Here is a 22,712-nt window from a genome sequence, read left to right as displayed (position 1 = left end):
CGATTCCCGCTTGATAATACATTTAATGATACATTTTAAATTATATCAAAATGAAAATTAAATCTATACACGTTTAAAAGAATTGCCTTTAGCACCGTTGTTTTCTTAACTATTTTGTATATTTAATTTATAGGCTTTGATAGCAAAAACAAACAAAATATTGATAAAGACGTCAGTGTGAACGAACTTTGAGACATGCGCATTGTGTATTAAATATTATTTAATTATAACATGGAACCTCTTGTTTCTAAGCTCTGTAACTATTTTCTCTGTTGTATCGTTTTGTATTGGATACTTCTATGCGTATTTATTTATTTTTTTATCCGCGAATTCGGCGGAAAATTGGGAGTTGAAATTCTTTAAACTAAACTGAAAAAAAAATAACTTGTTCCCATAACATAAAACCGTTCCTCGGACGAATGAAACATATTATTTTGGCAGTATTTATGGGATGAATAATTAATTATAGACTAAAAGCAATATTATATTTTGAGAATATTTAATTTTTTTTGTGAAATCAATTAGTGAAATCTCTAGTATATTTTAGTTTATTTAAATAATCTGTCTTAATTTGCTCGCGAAACAAAAGGAAATTATGATAAAATTTATGCATATGGGACCCTTTATTATTATCCCTTACTTGACCTTTAAAGGGACACGTTAATAACATTATGTAACCTACACTTATAAAATTCATAAAATCAATAGTTATAGGAGTACTTTATGTTTAAAAGAAAAGTTAGGCCCGTATATTTATAAATCGCTCTCAAATCTCAGATTTATCCTATCAGAGTTTATTCTACTGTATTATATGAAATAATGCTAATATAATATTGTTTCCTTACAGTTATTAGAATTATTTGACACAGAAGACCCGCGAGAACGTGACTTTCTGAAGACGACTCTGCACAGGATATACGGGAAGTTCTTAGTTCTGCGCGCCTACATACGGAAACAGATTAATAACGTGTTTTATAGGTAAGTGTGTGAGCGGATACAGGGTGAGAGACCGTTGTGACGCAGCGGCACAAGGGTGTGACTGTAACGCGACGATTGTGGGTTCGATCCTCAGTCGAGGAAGTGAAAATTTCAGTTCACAAAAAGAAACAAAAGAAAAAATAAGTCGGGTTTGCCCATCGGGGGTTCCGTACAAAAATTGAATGTCTCGAGCTTTTTCTGAAATCTTGCTCAGTGAAAAATGCTGAAATCAAGCTTAGCTTAGCCAGAGCTTCTTTCATCTGATACTTAACTTGAACTAGCGGCTTTCCTACCAATTTTTTTTTTTTAAATACGGAACCCTAAAAACAGCACATTAATAGTTGTTAGAACGACATAGGTAGGTACTAGAACGTTAGCATATCCATATGCGTGACTCGCTAACGATTCTACATTAACCAACCGTTTTGACCGAGACCTTGATATTTTTCCGTCTCCTAATGTCATATAATTAAGTAAATCGTTCACATTATATACGTAAGCCTTTATATTTCGTAAAACAAATGGTGGTATATGTCGTGACCGCTAATTATAATACCACAATCATTAAGATTGATATGTGAAGAATATTCTTAATAGTAACTTCTTGAATATAACCTATATTCAGTTTAGTTATGTAAATTAAAATGTTATTTAGAAAATTTATCTTTATAATTTAGTGAAAATAATCCTTTGTGGTTTTGTTTTTCTCGTATGTCTCTTACATTTCGCATTGTTAAAAAAAGACATGAGAAAACACAAATTTTGATTTTTTGTCTTCAATCCAGAATGAAAGGACAACTATGTCAAGATTAAATATAAATAACTACATAGAAAATTAAGGGAATTACATTATTAATTTATTACCCATAAAAAAATATTAATAATGCTCGTATAATACACTAAACTACTAACTCGTTCCCCCCACTGGTCCAGAAGGAGACTGAACTCAAACACAATTACTTTAGAATGGCATTTAATAAACCTCACGAAGGTACCCCATTGTCAGTATTTAAACAGTTCTATCTTGAGTAGGTATTGATTGAATTTCCACAAGCGCACTCGGAAAAGTTGAGTGTACTTGAAAATTTTCCAGTTGCGTACAACATTTTACGTAATAATAGAAATGTTTCAAAACGAATGCTCGTTTTGTGTTCGAATTTTCTAGTACCTGTGTAATTGTGTTAGGATTTCAAATTCTACATATTTAGGAAATATTGTGGAAAGTGTTGTAATTATCTATTAAGGTCGCTTAAAATTGATAGTTTTATTTAGATAGAATATATCTATAAGTGCGGTGTTGAGTTTCGCCACTCAACAAGCAATCCCTGGAAAAAATTGGCAGAAATTTGATTTTGACTTTGTGCCAGAGAAAAGAAATTAAAATATTAATAAAAAAATAATTTATTCCCCCGAGTTTGGAGTGAACCCATAAACGTCGCGAGTCACACCCTTCTGCCCCTAAAATATTTTTATTTTGAAAATGATATAATCTAAAACTTGTATTAATCTTGTCATAGGTTCATATATGAGACAGAACATCACAACGGTATAGCGGAACTGCTGGAGATCCTTGGTTCCATCATTAATGGCTTTGCGTTGCCACTGAAAGAAGAACACAAATTATTCTTATTAAAGGTATATATAATTTTCTGATACATATTTTAATAAACTAACATGTACAGATAATGGTTTTGAATATTTTTTTTTCAAAAATGAAATATTTTCTGAAAAGAATTTTTTATATAGGTGCTGCTACCACTGCATAAAGTGAAGTCACTCTCTGTATATCATCCACAATTAGCATATTGTGTGGTACAGTTCTTAGAAAAGGACCCCTCACTTACACAACCCGTGATCAGGTTAGAATTGAGATATATTACTCTATAGATACTTAATTTATATTTTATATTAAAAAAATTGAAGCCAGTCGCGGCGCAGGTGCACAAGGGTGTGAGGTAAACGCGACAGCTTGTGGAGTTCGATCCCCACCCGAAAAAATATATATTTAATGTTTTCATTGCTTCGGTGTTGATTTCCTTCACTCGACACCTCTAGAATTCGGAGAGCGGAATGTCTTAAAACTACCTCTGCCTACTCTGCTACATGCGAAATATAGCGTGAAGAATAAAATCAAATTTTAAATTTGTTTTTAATTTTAATAATTACCCAAAAAGCTTGAACTTTGAACTTTTTTTACCAACAATATAATATTGACAAAAAAGATACTTAAATATTGCAACGCTTAAAACTAATCATTCATACATTATATGTATCTTTATTCAACGTTATTTTACAGAGCATTATTAAAATATTGGCCCAAAACGCACTCGCCCAAGGAGGTAATGTTCCTCAACGAGATGGAGGAAATCCTCGACGTGATCGAGCCAGCGGAGTTCCAGAAGATCATGGACCCACTGTTCAGACAATTAGCCAAATGTGTATCTAGTCCACATTTTCAGGTGAAAAATTATATCTTTATAATTTATATTTAATATCTTTTATAGTGTTTCAAAACAAATAAGTTAGAGGTTTCTTCCAATCACCCTATTAAAGCAGGTGAAAGCGAAAATTGATATAATTAGGTTCACCCACTACTTTAAATAATAATAATGTGCTTTTTTTAAATTGTTTTAAGTATTCGGCACAATAACATCATCTAAATACATATACATATATAGAACTGACTTATGAAGTGCCAGCAGTCATCATTAAAATCTCATTTAGGCTCAATTTAATCTAACTCAACTTTTATTACTAAAGAATGTTCTATTACAACAAAAAACATGAACACCTTATTTTCGAAGTCAGTCGTGCCGCCACTTAACATGTATATCTTGGAAAATTCACGCAAAGTGGGGAAAGGAATGTCCGAACACTAAGTTCTAGGATACACCGTGAAGCTGAAAAAAAATGTCTTTTATATAAATATTAATTGCTCATATATGTTCCAATCCAACAGGTGGCAGAACGTGCGTTATACTACTGGAATAACGAGTATATAATGTCACTTATATCTGACAACGCGACCCACATCCTGCCAATCATGTTCCCGTCCCTATACCGGAACACGAAGAGTCATTGGAATAAAACCATACACGGCCTGGTCTACAACGCACTCAAGCTGTTCATGGAGATGAATCAGAAGCTGTTCGATGAGTGCACGCAGCAGTACAAGCAGGAGAAGCAAAAGTGAGTGCTTTTGTGTTTGAAACTTTTTTTGTATGTATTTTATTTTCTATGATGTAGCTTTGTCCTGGTGGTATGACTTATGGTAGCGCTGTAATTTCCCGAGGTATATTAGACACTGATCGCGGGTTACATCGACACGTTTAATGTGAAAATGTTAGGTTTAAAGAAGTTTCTTTTCGTTACTTAAAATTTATAAATCAATGATATTTCTTACTCTTTTACACAGTTACGTTACAAACTCATATTTAAAAACTAACATCATTACCGAATCAACAGAGAACGCGAAAGGTTAATGCAGCGCGAGGAGCTGTGGCAGCAGCTGGAGGCACGCGCAGCCGCCAACCCCGCGCACCGCGCCCTTCCGCGCGCGCCCCCTCACGCTGCGCCCCCCGCCGCCCCAAATGCGCCCGCGCCCGACATGGCGCTGCCCCGCCTAGACGCGGAAACCATGGAGGTAGGCCCGCCAGCACGTTTTAAAAGCAGAATGTTAAAAGAATATGAAAAGCAAAACTAACGACGTCACAACATCTCCTTCCTTATATGGCATTGCTGAGACCATTCTAATGTGCCTGCACGTCTTGAATATGGAGTATTAATAGAGAAAGAGGTCAGTCGTAGAGCAGTGTTAAATATACGTCGTATTTACATTTCAAAGAGTGTCTGCCCATCATCAGTTTTTTTTTATTATTATAATCTTGATGTGGTTTGGCATTTGGCATCAATTCCTCCGACCATACTTCTAATTCAGGAAACCTTAAATTATACATTACTGGTGAAACATCGATAAAAGTAAAAATATGGCTTTTTTTTTATTTATCATATTTAAACTCACAATCATGATATATTTGTAATTTTGAGAAGAGAACACATCAATTTCCATTGGTTTAATTTTTTTTTAAGAAGTTTTATGTGGACAACAAATATTATTACTTTCACTTATAAACTAATAGTATAAATTTATACTTAAACTAAACTAAATTTAATATTTAACTTTATAACAAATATGACTCCATAATATTACAGGCGAGGAAACAAAACTACAACGCGAGCAAACCCCTACTAAGGAAGAAATCAGAGTTGCCCGCAGACTCGTCGACAGTTAAAGCTCTTATAGAACACAAGCGAGCTGACCCCTACCTTCCCACGCCGCCCGACGCCGACCAGTGCTAGCACCACTAACTCCTACCTCCCCCCTTTTACCCCACTCCCCTTTCTGTCATCTCTACTACTCCCACTCTATATCTCTTTTATCCTCTATCTCCCCTCTGACTCGTGTGATCGTGCGTAGCTAAACAAGTGATATATAACCTTGTATTTTATACGGGAAATAGTTAGTTATTAATGTGTTTCAATACATTTTAAATAATATATTATATATATGTACTTATATAAACTAAATTAAGCGTCTATCTATATTTAAATGTACAAAATGGCTATATCGATTTTGATGTTGAATATAATAGAGGTGGATTTACATATATATGGTAACTCTGTTAAATGATTGTCGTACTCGACCATACGTTGTTGTTCAAAGTAATTAATTATTATTGAAAATGTTCAAGTTTTAATATAAATAATGACAAAGTCCATCCGTGTTGAGCTAAAACTGTGTATGTCAATCGTTTATTAGACTGTATATTACTTGCCTTAAACTATATTTCTTTAATATTATTTATTTTTTACAATATGTGCAATTTTCAACCATTATGCTAAAATAATTTTAAATAGAAAACAGCGCCTATTCTTTCTATCGTACTGGTTATGAGATTTTTTATTTATAATGTGAACACAAATTAGCTGATTTCCCGTTATATTTGATAAATGTTAAACAAAATGGCGTCCGCCAAAACAAAGACTTTACCCGGACTTGACTATTTGATGTAAATGAGACGATAAATCAAGCTTATTTATTGTAGTTTAATAGATTTTGATACACTTGTGACACTTAGTTGAAATATTCATATAAATTTTCAAATGAAATTAATGTCATCACAACAATAAGTAAGTTTGATTTAAACAAATGTATTATTAGTAATTATTAATTACTATCTTTAGTTGTATACAGAAATTAAAGAAAAATTAAATATCCTGTTAGATTGTGTTTCTGATTTTTTTTTAGTATTACTATATAACAGTATTCCTTCATTTACATATTATAATCAATAATCAACAGTTAATATAAAACGCACATTCACGTACAATTCATTTTTAATCCACCATTTTAGTTTAATTTCCTCTTTTTTTCTACATTTTCTTTAATTTTTACTGAATCTTTTAAAGTTTCATCAGTATTCAAAAACGTAATCTAACAGAATAATATTATTATCTGTCGCCCTCGATGTATGTTAATGTTAAGTAGTCGAAGCACTGCTTTAGAAATAAATTAATGTGTTTAACCTCACCATGTAAAAAATTACATATTCTAATAATATAGTGTATCACAGAATCACCCACTATTTCAAATTTAGTTAGCAGGGGTGTTATGAGGTAACGGTAACGGATACTATCGAATATCCAACATAAAAATAAAAGTTTCGATACTTTAACGAGTTTATAACTAACAGGTTTTTTTTTGTTTTGTCTGCACTAGCGCTTAGTACCGCCAAAAAATTTACAACAAATTATTAATAACAGATTCTTTAAATAATAGATTGTCCAAAAATCTAATATTCTTAAACGAAATTATCACATACAATTTTATATCTGTAAGCAAAATCAAAACCGTATATATATGTATTTTTATTATGTCCAGAATGTTGGTGGTTCTTAAGTATCCAGATCCGAAATGTTACGTCCATAACATTCCTGCTTTGTAGTTTGTGCTTTATTTTGGCGCTAATGGTTTTAACTATTCGTAATTGATGATTGACGAAATTCAATTTTTTGAATTATGTAACTTTGTGAAGAAATGCGTTTATATTTATATAGCTTTATAGGAAAATGTAAAACATTATAGAAATGTTGATTGTAATCCTAGACTCATGTCTATATTCCTTTAGAAGTAATTAAAATGTAAATACTATAATGAAAAATGTAAAACCTGCTTAATAGAAGAAAAAATACTAAGTTTCTCTTAAACCTTACGTCTCTTGACGCTGATTACTTTTCTCTAGTAGTTTATTTCTTTAAATATTTTTTTTATATAATATTTGAAACAATTATACATCTTAACATTTCTATTTGAAAGATAAAGCTACTTTAAACCATTTTTGTAATATAGCTGGTCTATTTATAAAAATGAAATGGTCGAATGTACATGTATTTCTTTACTAAGTAACAAAAAAAAATTATATCAAATAAAAACATCTACAGCGAAATGGACGCTAAAGTGAAGTGAAGTGCATTGTGTATGTAATATAATTTAGATGATATTTAAAGTAACGCTCGACGTACGGACATGTCGAAATTATTTACTATAGTTATGTTACTCAATGTCTAATTATGTAATTTATTACTTGTACTGTACACGTTTCTATGGCGGGATCACTTTAGTTATTTAATGTCTGTCCTCTGTTTAATGTTTTTTTTTTGCTTAGTTTTAAAAATGGAACATTTAAACGTAGTCAAATTTAATCTATATTATATTTTTATAATACAATTAGTCAAGAGTGTTTGTAAAATTTTAAATTATAATTTTGAATTATGAATGCATTTTTGTGTTTATTTTGTTGTTATATGATTAAAACTTTTAAATATATGATGATTCCAATAAATAATCATGTTTTTTATATTTTTTTCTCATTATATTTTTTTACAGCAGTTTTTTTCTATATCTTTTACACAAAATTTAAATGGGACAGACTTGATATAAATCGTAGGAAATTAACATCGTTAAGTTACTATATCTATAATGTAAACAAGTATTTTATAATTACTTAAAGGTGGGGCACGGTTTTTGCATTTGTGTTGTATTTTTAATGTTATTTGTTTTGTTGTATGTGTAGTGCCAAAGGTGTTTATTTTGTAGCCATGTTGCAAGCCATCAGCTGTTAATTTTTCAAAGCACCAACCAATTATTATATATTATATGAAATTATGTAAAATTATAATGTAAATGTATGAATAACGACCGGGTGAGTGCTTGGAAACACTTATTAATAATAAAATATTTATATGTATGTATCATTTGCACGTGTAGTTTAGATTTCGACGAATGTTTACATGAAATATGGACTGAAAATTGGATAAATATATATATCATTGGTTTAAAGTAATATGATTGTCACACATATTTCAAATGACATTAAATTGAAGTAAAGCTGAACGTGTGACCACCGCCACCATCGACCATCGATTATATAAATTTATTGTATAAGTTATATAACTAAGTATATATATATATATAAATATGGATTAGTGAATTTTGCTTCTGGAAGGCGAATGTGCAATTTTATAAGAAAAATCGTTGTGAGCGAGGGTGGCTGTCGTCCGACGTCCGACTGACTGCGACTGACATGTTAGCGATCATTTGCGATGCTGTTCAACAAATTGATAAATTTTGTATAAATATTTATAACGATAATGTAACTGTTGAAAGAAATATTGTAACAGATTGTAAGGTGCTTATGATTATCGTTATAATACAAAGTTGTGCATATAGCTCAGTTGTTTTATTCACCTTTAAACAACACCGAAAACGTAATAAAATATGTGTCCTAAAAACAAAAGCAGCAATATCCATTTTTTTTTAAATTTATTATAAATGTAATCTGTTAGTGTAGCCGCTACACTACATACTACAGTTATAGTTACCTTTAAAAAAAAATGCAATCAGGGAGACTTGGATCCGTTGGAGACGCCACATACATTGGTCGTCCCAGACCAAGTCGTTAGAATGTCGATTCTAAGTCGTGGACAAGAATTTCAACAAGCTCTTTTCAGCTTATACTCCAGAATATCTTAACGCATTTGCACTACATCTTGTAGTTTTGTAACTTAGATCATATATTAAACAGTCAATCGTTTTTTTTTCTATTTACATCATATTGTTAACTTAGCTTCACGCTTTATGCCTAACGGGTTAGTCAGAGAGAAATACGGTAAATAAAACGGTCAATAGGGTCATACAAAATTTTCTAAAAATTGTGTATAGATATAAAATATATAAAATCACTTATTTTTCAATTAAGTCAGCAAATAATTAGTGAAGTTGCGTTAATTCACACCTTACAGTCGATTTCGATAATTCAAATTGATTTGACTGCTTAACATAATTATGCATTTGACACACCGACTTAATTTTTCCACAATTTTTAAAGTTCATTACCATTATATTGTATTTTACATTGAACGAGTGACTTATTCAAATCTTAATATTTTGTGACACTTGTTCTTACCTCGCAATAGGTTTGTCGACTGCATAATTTTAATTTTTATTCTTATACGCACACTACACTTACACTGCTGCAACTGCTATAGCCTCGATCCTCATCAGACATCATCAGACATCGATGCTTTGCTGAATTGACGTCTCGTCGCACGTCGACCATAAATACAGAATAACATACGTATCAGTAAAATATTGATTGCATAATTTTTAAATACCGCCATGATAATATCTACTATCAAATTCGTAAATTGATATAAATTTTAATTGAGGGTATATTAGAATAGATTTATTCAAATTATTTAGTAAACTTACAAAAATAACACGATATTTACAAAATAATCTCTGCCTAGCCTGCGTTCCACGGTCAGAGAGTAGCCCTAACCACGCGTCTCACAGGCTAAGTTACTTTCTCTATCTATCTTTACGGGTGCCGTTTGCCCGATGTGTTATTCCCCACAAATGACAATTTCTATGTACTATGTACTTAATGTATGTAAAATAACTAACTATGTATGTAAAATAACAATCAAAAGATTAAAAACTGATTTCTGTTCAATTCAAATTGGCTAAGAGATACGCTGAGAGTATATTAAAAAAAAATCTTAATTCTAATAAAAAATAAAACAAAACAATTAGTAATAAACAAAATAAAACAACTAATTGATAATTAAAACTATTTATTATTATTTATAAATACACATTGTATACCAGACTCATGTTATATATAACTACAAGAATTAATTTATAATTTCTTAATCATCTGTTAACATCCACTTGAATGAAATTATCAGAATACACTATTAAATTGAACCTAAACTTTATTTAATGTACACATTTATTTACTTAATATTTAAATAATAATTCATATCAATATTTTATTCGTTTTTTATTTTTATTTTATCTGACATTTCACTCAGTGTGGATTTAAAAGACGTTATAATAGCATTTATATAAATATAGTTATATATACACTTATACTTCATTAAAAAGAAAAGTAATTCTCAATCTCTTACAACACTTAGAATCATTGTTTCTTATGAAACTTGTTGTTTAAGACTTGACGTAAGCCACAGGCCTACAGCACCATATAAATACTTTATATATAAAATATACAAGAAAAAAAAAGAAAAGGTCGTATATAAACTATAAATACGTATTTTTTCTTTTCAGCTTCACGATGTATCCCGCACATAGTAGAGTAGGCAGGGGGAACCTAGTGCTAAAACACTTGCCCACAAATGGACAAGATAAAATGGGCACTCAACACGTAATGCCTCGACACGACACGACTTACGTGTTGAGTGGTGGAACTCAACTCCTTTTTGCCTTGGTACCAGAGCGAAGAAATGAAAATATGATTAAATAATAATTCATTCTGTCGAGTGGGAATCGAACCCACAACCGTCACGATACGGTCACACGCCTTTATTAAAACATTTTAATGAAATTTCTGAATTAAAATATTAAGATTGCAGGGTTCTAGTAATCAGTCCAAGCGCTCTTACCATTAAAAATATGCCCTCAAATATTACCTAAAAAAATTCATACTATTTTTTATACATTACAATAAGTTCACTTAATAGAAAAAACAGTCTGTTTAATTTTAAATTAAAATAATATTATATTAACCGTAGTTTTTATGATGAAGTCGACTGAAAGTAGCAAAGTTTGCGACCAATTATAGAACATGAAACATTTAACAATACTTTCACTTAACACGACATTAAAATTTAAATATAATTAATTAAATGTAAGATAAACAATATCTCAATTATATTGTTATCAATTGAATAAAAGAGAAATATTTGTAAGAAACTTGAAACGATCACAAAGTGCGAAATATGTCTATAAGACGTACTCCATTCTTATACAAAACGTATAAGAATGGAGCATGTAGGTACTAAAATACTAAATTTTAAGCACTACTATAATATATTGCATTTTTAACTTACTTCTAGAAAAAAAATGATCACTAGCCAATCAATACAAAATGATACGTTTACATTAGGCCTTGATAAATAATAGGAATGCAAATAATATTACAAAACACGTAAATTACTTTAAACAATACCTAACCTTCAGATATACCAAAGTGGAGCAAGGCTTTATATAATGACTACTGTTGATTTTGAGTTAACAATCAAATTAATGTTTAACAAATTAAGAATAAATAAGAAAATTTGGATTTTATATATTTTTATATTTAATTATAAATTACAATACATCTTCACATTGTATCACAGATACATGTAGTAAGGGAGAAGAGGGAACCTAGTGTTACGACAGTCCGTTGTTGCTCGACCAAAGCAAAAATGAAAATCATTCATTACCCCAAGTGGGAATCGAACCCACCACCTCTGCAATTACAGTCAGATGCTACATCAAGTAAATTTATGTTTTAAAAATTAAGAACAAGTACAAATATAAGACATTTCATATTTTTTTAATAATAAATGTCAGCATTTCTTTACAATTCCAAATATATAAATGTGTGTTTTCTATTAAATAGCAAATTAAATTATTTTAGAGCAGGCTGGTAATTAAAAAGAAAAAAGAAGTATAATTTAATGCCATAATTGATAAGCACTATTTTCATCACGTTATCGACTACAGAAATAACAATAACAATTTAAAAAATATATAATAACTAAAAAAAAGATTTTTTAGTAATAATACTAGAAGTGAAGCGAAACGTCGATTAATTTCAATACCATATTACATAGCTTCATTTATTTTACAACATTAACTAGCTAACTAGCCATATTATAAAGTACAAAATTTTTTATACTTTTCTAATTTATAAAATAATATATTTATATCACTTTACACAATTATGAACATTCGTTTGCAATAATTTCTTATATGTTTATGTCAATACATACCTACTTAACTCTTACGAATGAAATTTAGTAGCATATGAACTTTTTAGTTAAATAAAATAAGTAAGTAATAAGTAATTCAAACTAAGTCACGTATTTATATACCGCTCTCAATTCTGAGAGTGATCTTGAGATGCCGTCATTTATAAATGAAATCGGCATCTCAAGGTACAAGTGAAGCGACGCGACGGGCAATGATTAAACAAAGCGTGCTTGAATTTAATTTGAAGTAAATGAAAAATACTACTATTTTTTATTTTGCATTAATATGCAAAATAAAAAAAATATAATATAATTATTTTGAAAATAATTATATTAATAGAAAATATAATTATTTTCAAACTATAAACTTATTTAGCAGTTTTAGATAAGTTTATAAAACAGTTTATGTTGTATGAGTATATAGATGTATTAAAAAAAATTAAGTGAAGTGAAAAACTTACTTTTAAACATTTTTTATGGATAAAACCAAGAAAATAAGTAATTATTCCAGACAATACAATTTTCTAGGATAGAAATTACATATTCTCTTTACTTTGCTGAACTAATCGTTTATCTAGTAGAAGCATTTATTTAATCTAATACAGTGGCGTAGCTAGGGGGGTGCGAGCGGTGCGGACGCACCGGGCATCAAAAGGAAAAGGGGCATCAAAGTCGACGATCACTTTGTTTTTTTCTTTGTTTTTAGACCTTAGACCATTTTAAAGGGCATCAAGTCCTCTAAGCCGCACCGGGCATCAAAAGGAAAGGGGCATCAACGTCGACGATCACTTTGTTTTTTTTCCGACCTTAGACCATTTTAAAGGGCATCAGTCTACTAAGCCGCACCGGGCAGCAAATACCCTAGCTACGCCACTGATCTAATATGGATTTTGATTTGGGTATAAAATGCATTTTTATGTCAAATATGAGTGAAAGTCTTAAAAATTTGAGGTATTCTTTATAACTTTAATGCCTATATCTAGTAGATAAGTAGTTTTATTTATTGCTTTTAAGTCCTATAACAGTGTACAATATTATAAGTTTCATGTCACTTTGCGTTTTATATTATGTTATTCTTATATCATGTAAAAAACATGTTTTGGGCACAAACATTGATTTAATTTAGCGTTTGTAAGTCGAGGTATTTTATGTATTTTTGTTTCATTAATTCCACGCTCTGATCTGGCATTTGTATGGTAAGTTTAAGTTCATATTCAGATTTCATCTTAGACACGGAAACGAAACGACATTCCATAGTTAGCTGTAAAGAAAATTAAAGCACATATTGTATATTTTTTCCAGGGCAATATGTCTCTATGTAAATATATAAGTTAGCATTTCATTTTGTGCCTATCGCGTTGCAGGGTAAGGAGCTGGGATAGGGTCCTTATGACATAAGTATAGTTTTGAAGTGGCCCAATTTAAATGCGCAATAACGCTTAACGATTATCTTTCCAAGTGGACAATGCGCAAAACCTCAAGTAACTTCAGAGCGACTACGACTTGTCGTCCCTACTGCACTCGTACACGGTAGGTATACATACAGGGGGCTACTTCCCGCGGTCGCGCTGCAGCAGCTGCAGGCGGTCGTGTTGGCGCGCGATGTGCTCATTCAGCGCCGCCACGTGCTCCGTCAGCACGCCCAGCTGCTGCTCGTAGTTGCGCGACGTCGACTGCAGCTCCTCTTCCTGCACGCACCAATTAAATATACTAATTATATATGTACAAGGTTGACATATATGGATTTAGGTAACAAAGCTAATACATCAGACTTACATATAAGACTACAATTTCTGTAAAGATTTTGTATGATTTGACCAACTATGTTTAATACAGTGTTAATTATCCGAACGTCGATTAGCTCAAATGCCTGAGTTAAAAATAACCATAGTAGGAGGGTAACATATTTTCACACACACACACATATGTGAAACCACACTCACACATGTTAACATACACACATGCAGATAACATCAATATATTATGTAAGTTAGTAAATATAAATCAACTGATTTTTTTTTTTTTAAATAGGAACCCCTATTAATTTTAAAAATAGAAAAATAATACACAGGGACTGATTCTACAAGGGGGTAGCAAGAATTGTCAAGTCCACGAAAAATATTTGTGGACATCTGTTAATTTACTTTATAATAATATTATCACTAATAATTCTAGAATACTTAAGAGATATGCTCACCAGCCTGCTGATTATGTCGTGTTTACTCTGAATAGTTTGTTCGTCGGCTTCCTTCTCGCGCTCCATTTCCTCGAAACGTTGTCCAAGCATCTCACACTGGAAGCAAAATTGGGATGACCAGGTTTTTATCAGAAATAAAAGAAAGACAATTTTGATTCACTGACTTTTAAACAGTTTCACGCTGTATCACTTAAAGGGTAAGCAGAGAGAGTCAGTCTATTCCCTACTTTCTGCTAAATTTTATAAGTAGATATATATATTTAGATAAGTTATAGTTATGTTATATATATATAGTTTGCTAAGTGGTGGAATACAATGCCACAATATCTTGTTAACATCGCATGGAAATGAAAACAACATTTATTCCTCTGAATGGGAATCAAACTCTCAACCCTCGCCGGCCTCAATGGCATTTTTAATAATATTATTATTTATGTCATAAATATACATTATAAAAAACAAACCTCTTTAAGATAATGTTCAGTCTTGCTCTTCATAGCGTCTCTTTGGCCACTTAGCTCCGTGACCTTGGCTCGATAGTAGGCGTGGAGGCGATCCTCGCGCTCCTCCAACTCCTTGCTGAGGAGGAACGGCACTTCCAGACTGCCGAGCAACCCTGTAATACGGCCTTCTGCATCTAGGCAAAAAAATATATTATAATTTATTATTTGTTTCAATGTGTCTTTTTTAGCTTCACACTGTACCTCTAGTGGGGTAGGACAGATAAACAGATGAGATGAGATGCGTTTAGCTCTTTTTTATTTTCTATAATTCAAGAATATGTTCTTAAAATTATTTATATGGGTATGATGATATATTTTTCAACCTAGAATTTAGTATTTAAATAATCTGCACTTTACTGTAATCTCAATGTCGGTGTTATTATTAATTATTTTAAATAAAAATAGTTTTTTTTAATGGTATAATGATACATGAATGAAAGGAATGTTTCAAATTAAAGATAACTGTATCTGCGCCACTATAGTTACTTTTCTACCGCGAGCGGAGAGATATCATTAAGGACTACGTTGAAGTTGCAACGTGCGTTGAACTTTCCACCAGTAAATAGTTTTAGAGAACGCGAAGAAATTACAAAATACAAAACTTGTTGTTGGTGGATATGTAAACGACAAAATAACTATAAAATTGAAACAACTACTTCAAAACATTCTTCCGCTTTATAATATTAATATACATTTTACATAAAAATATGATCTCATACATGTTTACCTTTAGTTTAGGCGGAATGTCTAGTGTTAAAACATTCCGTTCTCCATTTTCCACCGAATTTTGGAGGCATAGCGTGTTGAACGGTGGAACTGAACATAATAATATTTCAAAAAAATAACTAATTTTGAAACATACCAATAGAAGTTTCACTGAAGCAGTTAAAGTCACCAGAGTCGTGAGTGTCTCCCCTTTTCTTTTGAGCTGCCGCTACATATTTACTTAGTTCTAACTTAAGACTTTCGTTTTCCATTCCTAATAGTTCATACTCCATCCTCAGTTTTTGGTTTTCCTATGAAGAGAATAAGATACAAAACTATAATGTTAGCAGTCATGTTTGTTTAGGCCAGTCATGGCGCAGTCGTATAAGCAAGCGACTGTAAACGCGTCATATTGTGGGTTCGAATCTCATTGCAGGAATTGAAATATTTAATATCTTCATGTTCTTACACAATATTTTGCCATTACTATTATCAGTATGTATTATCAATAAATGCTATTATTAGTTATCTACTAAAAGTCATTAGTGTTTTAATATATTAATAAAAGCAACAAAATAACTAATTTAATTTAAATTTACTTATTAACATCATAAAAGTATTGAGTGATGAAAATCAATGCCTTTGTGTTGATACCACAGTGAGTAAAAAATTTTTTTTTTTTTTTTTTTTTTTCTGTGCTGAATTTACAATCAGTTCTTTACTTTTAGCAAATGTGTTGTATGCTGTTGGCTTTTAAAGGCGTGACTCCAATAAGCCATCTACCTTATAGTATTATCTTTTTTTTTTTTTTACTTGTTTTTTTTTTTTTTTTTTTGTTAAAGTATATCACTTCTTTTTAATCTTTTAGCATAACTTCGCGTTATAAGGGCAGATGCAAGGTCATTAGGATGCCTTCCCAATCGGTCTCGATATTTACTGTTGTGTTTTATTATTTCATACGCGACAGTATCCATCTTGAGGTTTTCATGGATTTCCTTGTTGGTAACAAACCACGGTACATGGCTGATTGTTCGCAGTATGAAGTTTTGTACCCTCTGAATTATCGTGATATTGGATTTACAAGCACTTCCCCAGAGTTGTATCCCATAGAGCCAAATAGGCTTCAGTACAACATTGTATATAAGAAGCTTATTGTCCAGGCTCAGTTTGCTGTTACGCCCTAGTATCCAATGGAGGTTTTTATATCGGATATTAAGTTCACACCTCTTTGTTTCAACGTGATTCCTCCATGTCAGGCGACGATCGAGATGAAGACCCAAATACCTGACGCTGTCGTGATGCGAGAGTGTAGTATTTTCCAATTTTACTGGTGGACAGTTTCCTTTTTTTAGGGCGAAAGTGACCTGGACAGATTTGCTAGCACTTGCTTTTATCTTCCAGTTATTCAGCCATGTTGAGATTTTATCCAGGCTTCCCTGTAGAATCTTTGATGCAATAACTGGATCTTTGTGACTGACTAGTACTGCAGTATCGTCAGCAAATGTCGCCGTTGTGACTCCTTCAGCCTGCGGAAGGTCTGAGGTATACAGTATGTATAGTAGCGGTCCCAAAACTGACCCCTGGGGTACACCAGCTTTTATTTGGAAAAAGGATGATTTTGCATCCGCTTCTTTCACTTGGAACATCCTGTCTTCAAGGTAAGATTTCAATATGGTATAGTACTGATGTGGCAAGTTACTCTTCAGTTTAAGCAGAAGACCCCTATGCCAAACCTTGTCAAAGGCTTGTTGAATATCGAGGAACACAGAGGAACAGTATTGTTTTTCCTCGAGGCTTTTACGGATTTTGTCATATACTCTGTGCACTTGTTCGATGGTGGAGTGCTTTAGTCTGAAGCCAAATTGGTGGTCGGGTATTACATTTTCATTGTTTAGAATGGGCAGTATTCTATGCATCAGTAACTTTTCCAGAACCTTAGAGAGTATGGGGAGCAGACTTATAGGCCTATAAGATGATACTTCATAAGGATCTTTTCCAGTCTTATAAATCATAATGATTTGAGAGATTTTCCAGGCCAGAGGAAAATACTGGACCCGCAGTACAGCATTAAACAAAGACGTCATAAATACAACAGCTTTTCGTGGTAGTTGCTTTAGTATTTCCTTTGTAATAAGATCATATCCAGGTGCTTTCTTGTCTTTAAGTGTGGTAATTACTCTCCATACTTCACGCACTTTAACGGGACGAGGTGGTGGTGTCATTTGGAAGTCTTGTAGGAGCACTTCGTCTATATGTCGCTCATTCTCAGAGCTTCCTCCCGGATTCGGAGAAAATACTTGTTCCAAGTGTTTAGCATAAGCATCTACCTTTTCCTGGGATGTACGTGCCCATCCCGAGCAAGTTTTTAGCGGGAATTTGGTACTTTGTGGCTTGCTATAGTTTTTTGTGAACTTCCACAAGGAGTATTTGTTTGACGCAGAGGGCGATAACGATTCCAGTTGGTATTCCAGCGTATCATCGTGCCACCTCTGCAACATCTCTTTCAGGTGTAACGCAGCTGTATTGAATATGGTTTTGTCTGCCTCCGCTCCACTCTGGTGCCAAATCCTCCTTAACCTACGTTTATTTAGTAATGCATGTTTAATGGCCAGTGGGTAATTTGAATGCCTGTTGTCCGGTTTGGGTTCAGGAGTATTGATCCAGCAAGCTGTTTGAATAAGTTCTGTAATATACCTAGCTGCATCTTCTATGTTATCTGGAGTTTTCATGGGCACATTCAACTGAATGTTGCTCTCTATATAATCCCTAAAGGATTCCCAGTCAGTCTGTCGGTTGGTTAACTTTTCTGTTTCTTCAAGTTCTATAAGGAATGAGCTCATTGTTAGAAGAACAGGAGTGTGGTCAGACGAACTATCATAGCATGATTCCGGTTTCAGGTAGTGTTTGGATAGACCTTTTGCAACGAAGAAGTCAAGAAGGTCAGGTTTTCTTTTGGGGTCTGTGGGCCAGTATGTGGGCTCGCAAGCAGACAATACTAGTAAATTATTATTGTCTGTGCTTAATTTAAGTTGTCGTCCTCTAGTCGTGGTAAGTCTGGAACCCCAGTCAATGTGTTTTGCGTTCCAGTCTCCACCTGTCACAAAACGATTTCCAAGATGTTTGAAGTAGTCTGTCCACATGTCCTCCTTTATGTTATGTCTCGGGGGACAATATGCTGCTGAGAAGTTAATGTGACCCTTGCCATCTTCCACAGAAATAGTTGCGGCTTGTATATGGGCTGTCTTGTATTCTGGGATGAGGTGATGTTTAACATTCTTTTTCACAATTACTGCTGCTCCACCATGTGCTAGATCATCAGGATGATTAGTCATATAGCATTCGCAGTCCTTAAATTTTAAGTTTGTATTACTTTTGGCATGTGTTTCGGATACGAGAAGTATATCAATTTTGTGTTCAACCATAAGTAATTCAACTTCTAGTTTGTGAGCTGTTAAGCCATTCACGTTCCAGGTAGCTACTCTGTAGGTGTTCATTTTGTTAGCCGGTCAACGAGCCTGACTATGAGTTCCATTAGGGTGCTCATTTGTTGTAGGATTTGCTCAAACTTATCGTTTTGTCTTCTGAGAATTTCTTCGATATTAGGAATCATCTGTTGTTGTGTGTTTTCATAGGTACTATCCGTTTGTGTCTTATTAATTTTACAGATGTTTGCATATGTCTCTGATATAGATTTTGTTTTTATGGTGTTATCAATAGGTGTCACTTTATCGGTTATAGGCTTCTCAGTTCTTAACGGCTCTTTTGGTGGTTGTTTCTGATGTTTAAATCTTTTATTAAGAATTTCTCTGTAAACATCACAACCCTTATAATTCGCAGGATGGGGTCCATTACAGAGGGCGCACGTCGCAGGTGTGTTTCGGTCCTTTTTGGGACATTGAGAAGTCTTGTGTGACTGTCCACATTTTACGCATCTGTAAGGACGCATACAATAGTTCTTGAGTGCCCGTATTGTTGACAGCGCTGGCATTGTACAACTGTGGTTTTCTTCCTGGGGTCTTCTATCACAACAGCCTGGTGATGAATGTATTTTAGTTCCTTTATTGCCTTATTTTTGGGTCCAGGTAAAAGGTTGACAAAGAATGTAGAAGTGGGCTTTTTGTCAGGACCAAATTTGACATTTATAATTTCACCAGACACTACGTTGCCAGTGTTTTTTTCGATATCAAGCTTTATTTCTTCAAGTGGCGTTGAGTGATGAAGATTTCGTATGACCACTCTGTAGCACCTTTGATCTTTTCGGTTAAATGTGTGTCCTATTAAACCATTGTCTCTGATTGTTGATAATATTTCCTTATAGATGTTAATATCAGTGCAGTGTATTCTCAGTTGATTTTTATTTACGATCTTATAAGTATATTCCTCTTCTTTTGCAACTACACTGAGCAATTCAGTCAGTTTGTTAATATCATCAACACCATATAGGATGATTGGTGGTGGTTTAGATGGCCGTTTTACTTTCGGTCCTGCATTCTCCACTTGGTCTACGGGTAGTGTGTTGAATCTATTGCTTGTATGTAGCTTATCAGGAGAAGGTGTTGGGGAACTTTTTTTTCGTTTTTTATTTCGGTTTACAGGTACTCTTTGCCATGCTGGCGGTTGAGTTTCTGGCTGTAAAGTTGTTGCACTAGTATCAAGTGTACTATGGTTGAGGGTGAGATCTTCATCTAGATGACTACCTAGCGAGTGACTTCTAGGTCTTGTAAACAGGGACGGGTGGAAAGCCTGTTGGACCATCTTCCGTTTAATAAAAAAATAATAATCAATTCCCCATAGTGGCAATCGTTTTCACGATCGCCGACCACGTTTTATTTATATGTTTCACTTTTTGAAACTTTAAAAGCTTTATACAATAATAATTACATTAAAAAATATTAACAAAAATAAAAAAATACCTTTTCTAAAGTGTGTGCCTTAGTGCTAAGTTGCTCATTTATATGCAAATCATCTACAGAACTAAGCGCATCTTCACTACCCACCTAAAAAATAAGAAAATAATGTATTTATTAAAGGCATCAGCTCCAGTGCCAAAGATAATACAGAATAACTAACTGAACATAACACCGTGGTTTGTCTCCTAGACTGGGGAAATGATAGTTATTTGTTCTCTTGAGTGGGGATTGAACCCACTACCATTGCATTTACGATCAGATGCTGTCTGACTGCACCACAATATTTTATAACTTTTATTAACAGTATTATTATAACATATCAACAGTTATCCACTGTGAAAGTCATTAGTGTGAAAAAAACCACAAAAAATTATATATATAAAATATTTATAGTTCTGTCTTCTAAAATACTTATATCATTATAATATGAATTTAAAAAGTTACCAGACTGCCTGCTTCTGAAAAGAAATCTCCATTGCAGCTAGCAGCTTGACTGCTAGTGTGAGGCTTCGGAGCACCTATTTTTTGAGTCTCCTCTAAAGAAAATTGAAGTTCTTGATTTTTATTTTTTAATTTTGCAATTTCACATTTGTATTTGCTTTCACTTTCACTTATATGTTTTTTGTAATCTTCTATAGATGCTTGTAATTGTGACACTTCAAATGTTTTATCTGAAAGCTAATATAAGATATTAAATTATATTCAGCATTGCCAAAAATATAAGTAATCCTCTGATAACACTTTTTCATATTACGTTATTTCACCTGCTAGTATAATATGGGTTTTATATGATGAGGGGACTCCCCACATTATATTTCTGTACTGTAAGATTTATAATGAAACAGTTTTTAGAATTATTTCATAATTTAAAATTTTACTGTATAAGCTAAAAACTGTATTTCAGTTACATATGCATACAATTTTATTTAAAATGTTCTTACTTTGACTTTAATAAAACACACACATTTTGTTCATAACAAAGATTTCTCTTAACATTAGATTCGTACCATAATGACAAAAATTAAATGTGAATCATTCATACAAATGCATTATATGTATATAGTATCACATAGTATTCTTGCTTATAACGCAGGACCAATCTGTTGTGTTGTACAGAAATAGCATATTTAGTATTTGTTACTCCTTACTTGTGATGCATACTGAGCATTTTCAATAATTTTCTTTTGTAATTCCTCCTGCAAAAGACCTGAATCTAATGAAGGTATACTGCTGGCTGCTGCTTGTTTGTCTTCACTTTTACTTTTCGATTTTTTTGTCATTTTAGTCTGTAAACATAAAGGACATTATTTTAGTTGAAAATAAATCTAATTAGATTTAGACTTTAAAATGTAATGGAAGACCTAGTAATATTAAGCATATCATAGTTTTGTTAAACTTACTTGGAAAGCATCAAGTTCATCTTGAAGGACGGAAACGCGTCGCGTCAACTGCTGATTTCTGAAGGTTAAAGAATCTATCTCTAATTCTCCTTTCCGTAAAGTTTTTTCTTTATCTTTCAACAGTTCCCGCAACTCATTCGATTTAGCTTGTTCGTCTAAAACTCCCTTTTTTAATACCTTTACGTGAACCCTCAACTGTAAACGGAAACAATAAATTTGCTGCAATTGCCGATACGACAACTTAATTTAAAAATAAACATACTACCTTAGAATACTCAGATGCTAATTTCTGATATTTGGCCTGTATGTCTCCAGAAGGTAGACCTTCCATGACTAGATTTCAAGAGTTCATAACTCTTTCTTTGTAACAAAATTGTTTATTTATCGAATTTAGTACCGTAATGAACACCCACTTTACAGTAAAAATGACAAATAATTTTGACGTCTAACAACTGTTTGACAATAAAAAAAAATACACGTTAAGATACTTGTACAAGCATATTAGCCATTATAAGTTATATTTTAATTGACTACGTACGGTAATATTAAAATTAATTCAATTAATTTTAAATACTAACGAAAAAAAAGTAAGCGTAACTTAAAAATAATTAAAAGATATTCAGCAAAGGACGGAAGCAGA

General features: G+C 32.6%; 2 protein-coding genes across 4 annotated transcripts in view; one reads left to right on the top strand and one right to left on the bottom strand.

Annotated features, from left to right (window-relative positions):
• The window catches only part of LOC146536658 (serine/threonine-protein phosphatase 2A 56 kDa regulatory subunit gamma isoform-like), a 35,086-nt gene extending 26,320 nt beyond the window's left edge, over positions 1 to 8,766 (top strand). For all 3 annotated transcript variants that reach the window (XM_085189179.1, XM_085189178.1, XM_085189177.1), the window contains 7 exons: positions 848 to 978; positions 2,496 to 2,613; positions 2,725 to 2,837; positions 3,275 to 3,437; positions 3,938 to 4,167; positions 4,444 to 4,621; positions 5,191 to 8,766. In XM_085189179.1, coding sequence (XP_085045305.1) covers positions 848 to 978; positions 2,496 to 2,613; positions 2,725 to 2,837; positions 3,275 to 3,437; positions 3,938 to 4,167; positions 4,444 to 4,621; positions 5,191 to 5,337 — 1,080 coding nt within the window. In that variant the 3' untranslated portion in view covers positions 5,338 to 8,766. The remainder of the gene's footprint in view (positions 1 to 847; positions 979 to 2,495; positions 2,614 to 2,724; positions 2,838 to 3,274; positions 3,438 to 3,937; positions 4,168 to 4,443; positions 4,622 to 5,190) is intronic.
• A 4,744-nt stretch (positions 8,767 to 13,510) lies between these two features.
• On the bottom strand, positions 13,511 to 22,518 carry LOC146536657 (uncharacterized). The gene is made up of 10 exons (XM_085189176.1): positions 22,338 to 22,518; positions 22,073 to 22,267; positions 21,821 to 21,958; positions 21,117 to 21,350; positions 20,676 to 20,759; positions 15,920 to 16,073; positions 15,019 to 15,191; positions 14,555 to 14,650; positions 13,902 to 14,045; positions 13,511 to 13,618 (listed from the first exon to the last, which is right to left on the bottom strand). Exons 1-9 carry the CDS (start codon positions 22,401 to 22,403, stop codon positions 13,908 to 13,910), a joined length of 1,278 nt encoding a protein of 425 aa, XP_085045302.1. The 5' UTR covers positions 22,404 to 22,518; the 3' UTR covers positions 13,511 to 13,618; positions 13,902 to 13,907.
• Positions 22,519 to 22,712: the final 194 nt, after the last annotated feature.

The sequence above is a fragment of the Heliconius melpomene genome, chromosome 8 (assembly GCF_056956725.1).
Source record: "Heliconius melpomene rosina isolate 202511_hmr_F chromosome 8, ASM5695672v1, whole genome shotgun sequence".
In the NCBI taxonomy this organism is placed as follows: domain Eukaryota; kingdom Metazoa; phylum Arthropoda; class Insecta; order Lepidoptera; family Nymphalidae; genus Heliconius; species Heliconius melpomene.
The sequence above is the reverse complement of the archived record's forward strand: the minus strand, read 5'-3'. Positions and strand labels throughout refer to the sequence as shown.

Bases quoted from the DNA above. Each gene is read 5' to 3' on its own strand.
- LOC146536657 (XM_085189176.1), bottom strand. From the start codon at position 22,403: ATGGAAGGTCTACCTTCTGGAGACATACAGGCCAAATATCAGAAATTA. The intron at 21,351-21,820 runs GTAAGGAGTAAC...ATCTTATATTAG, and splicing joins ATGCTCAGTATGCATCACAA to CTTTCAGATAAAACATTTGA. The intron at 16,074-20,675 runs GTATTTTTTTAT...TTCTCTTCATAG, and splicing joins AGGCACACACTTTAGAAAAG to GAAAACCAAAAACTGAGGAT.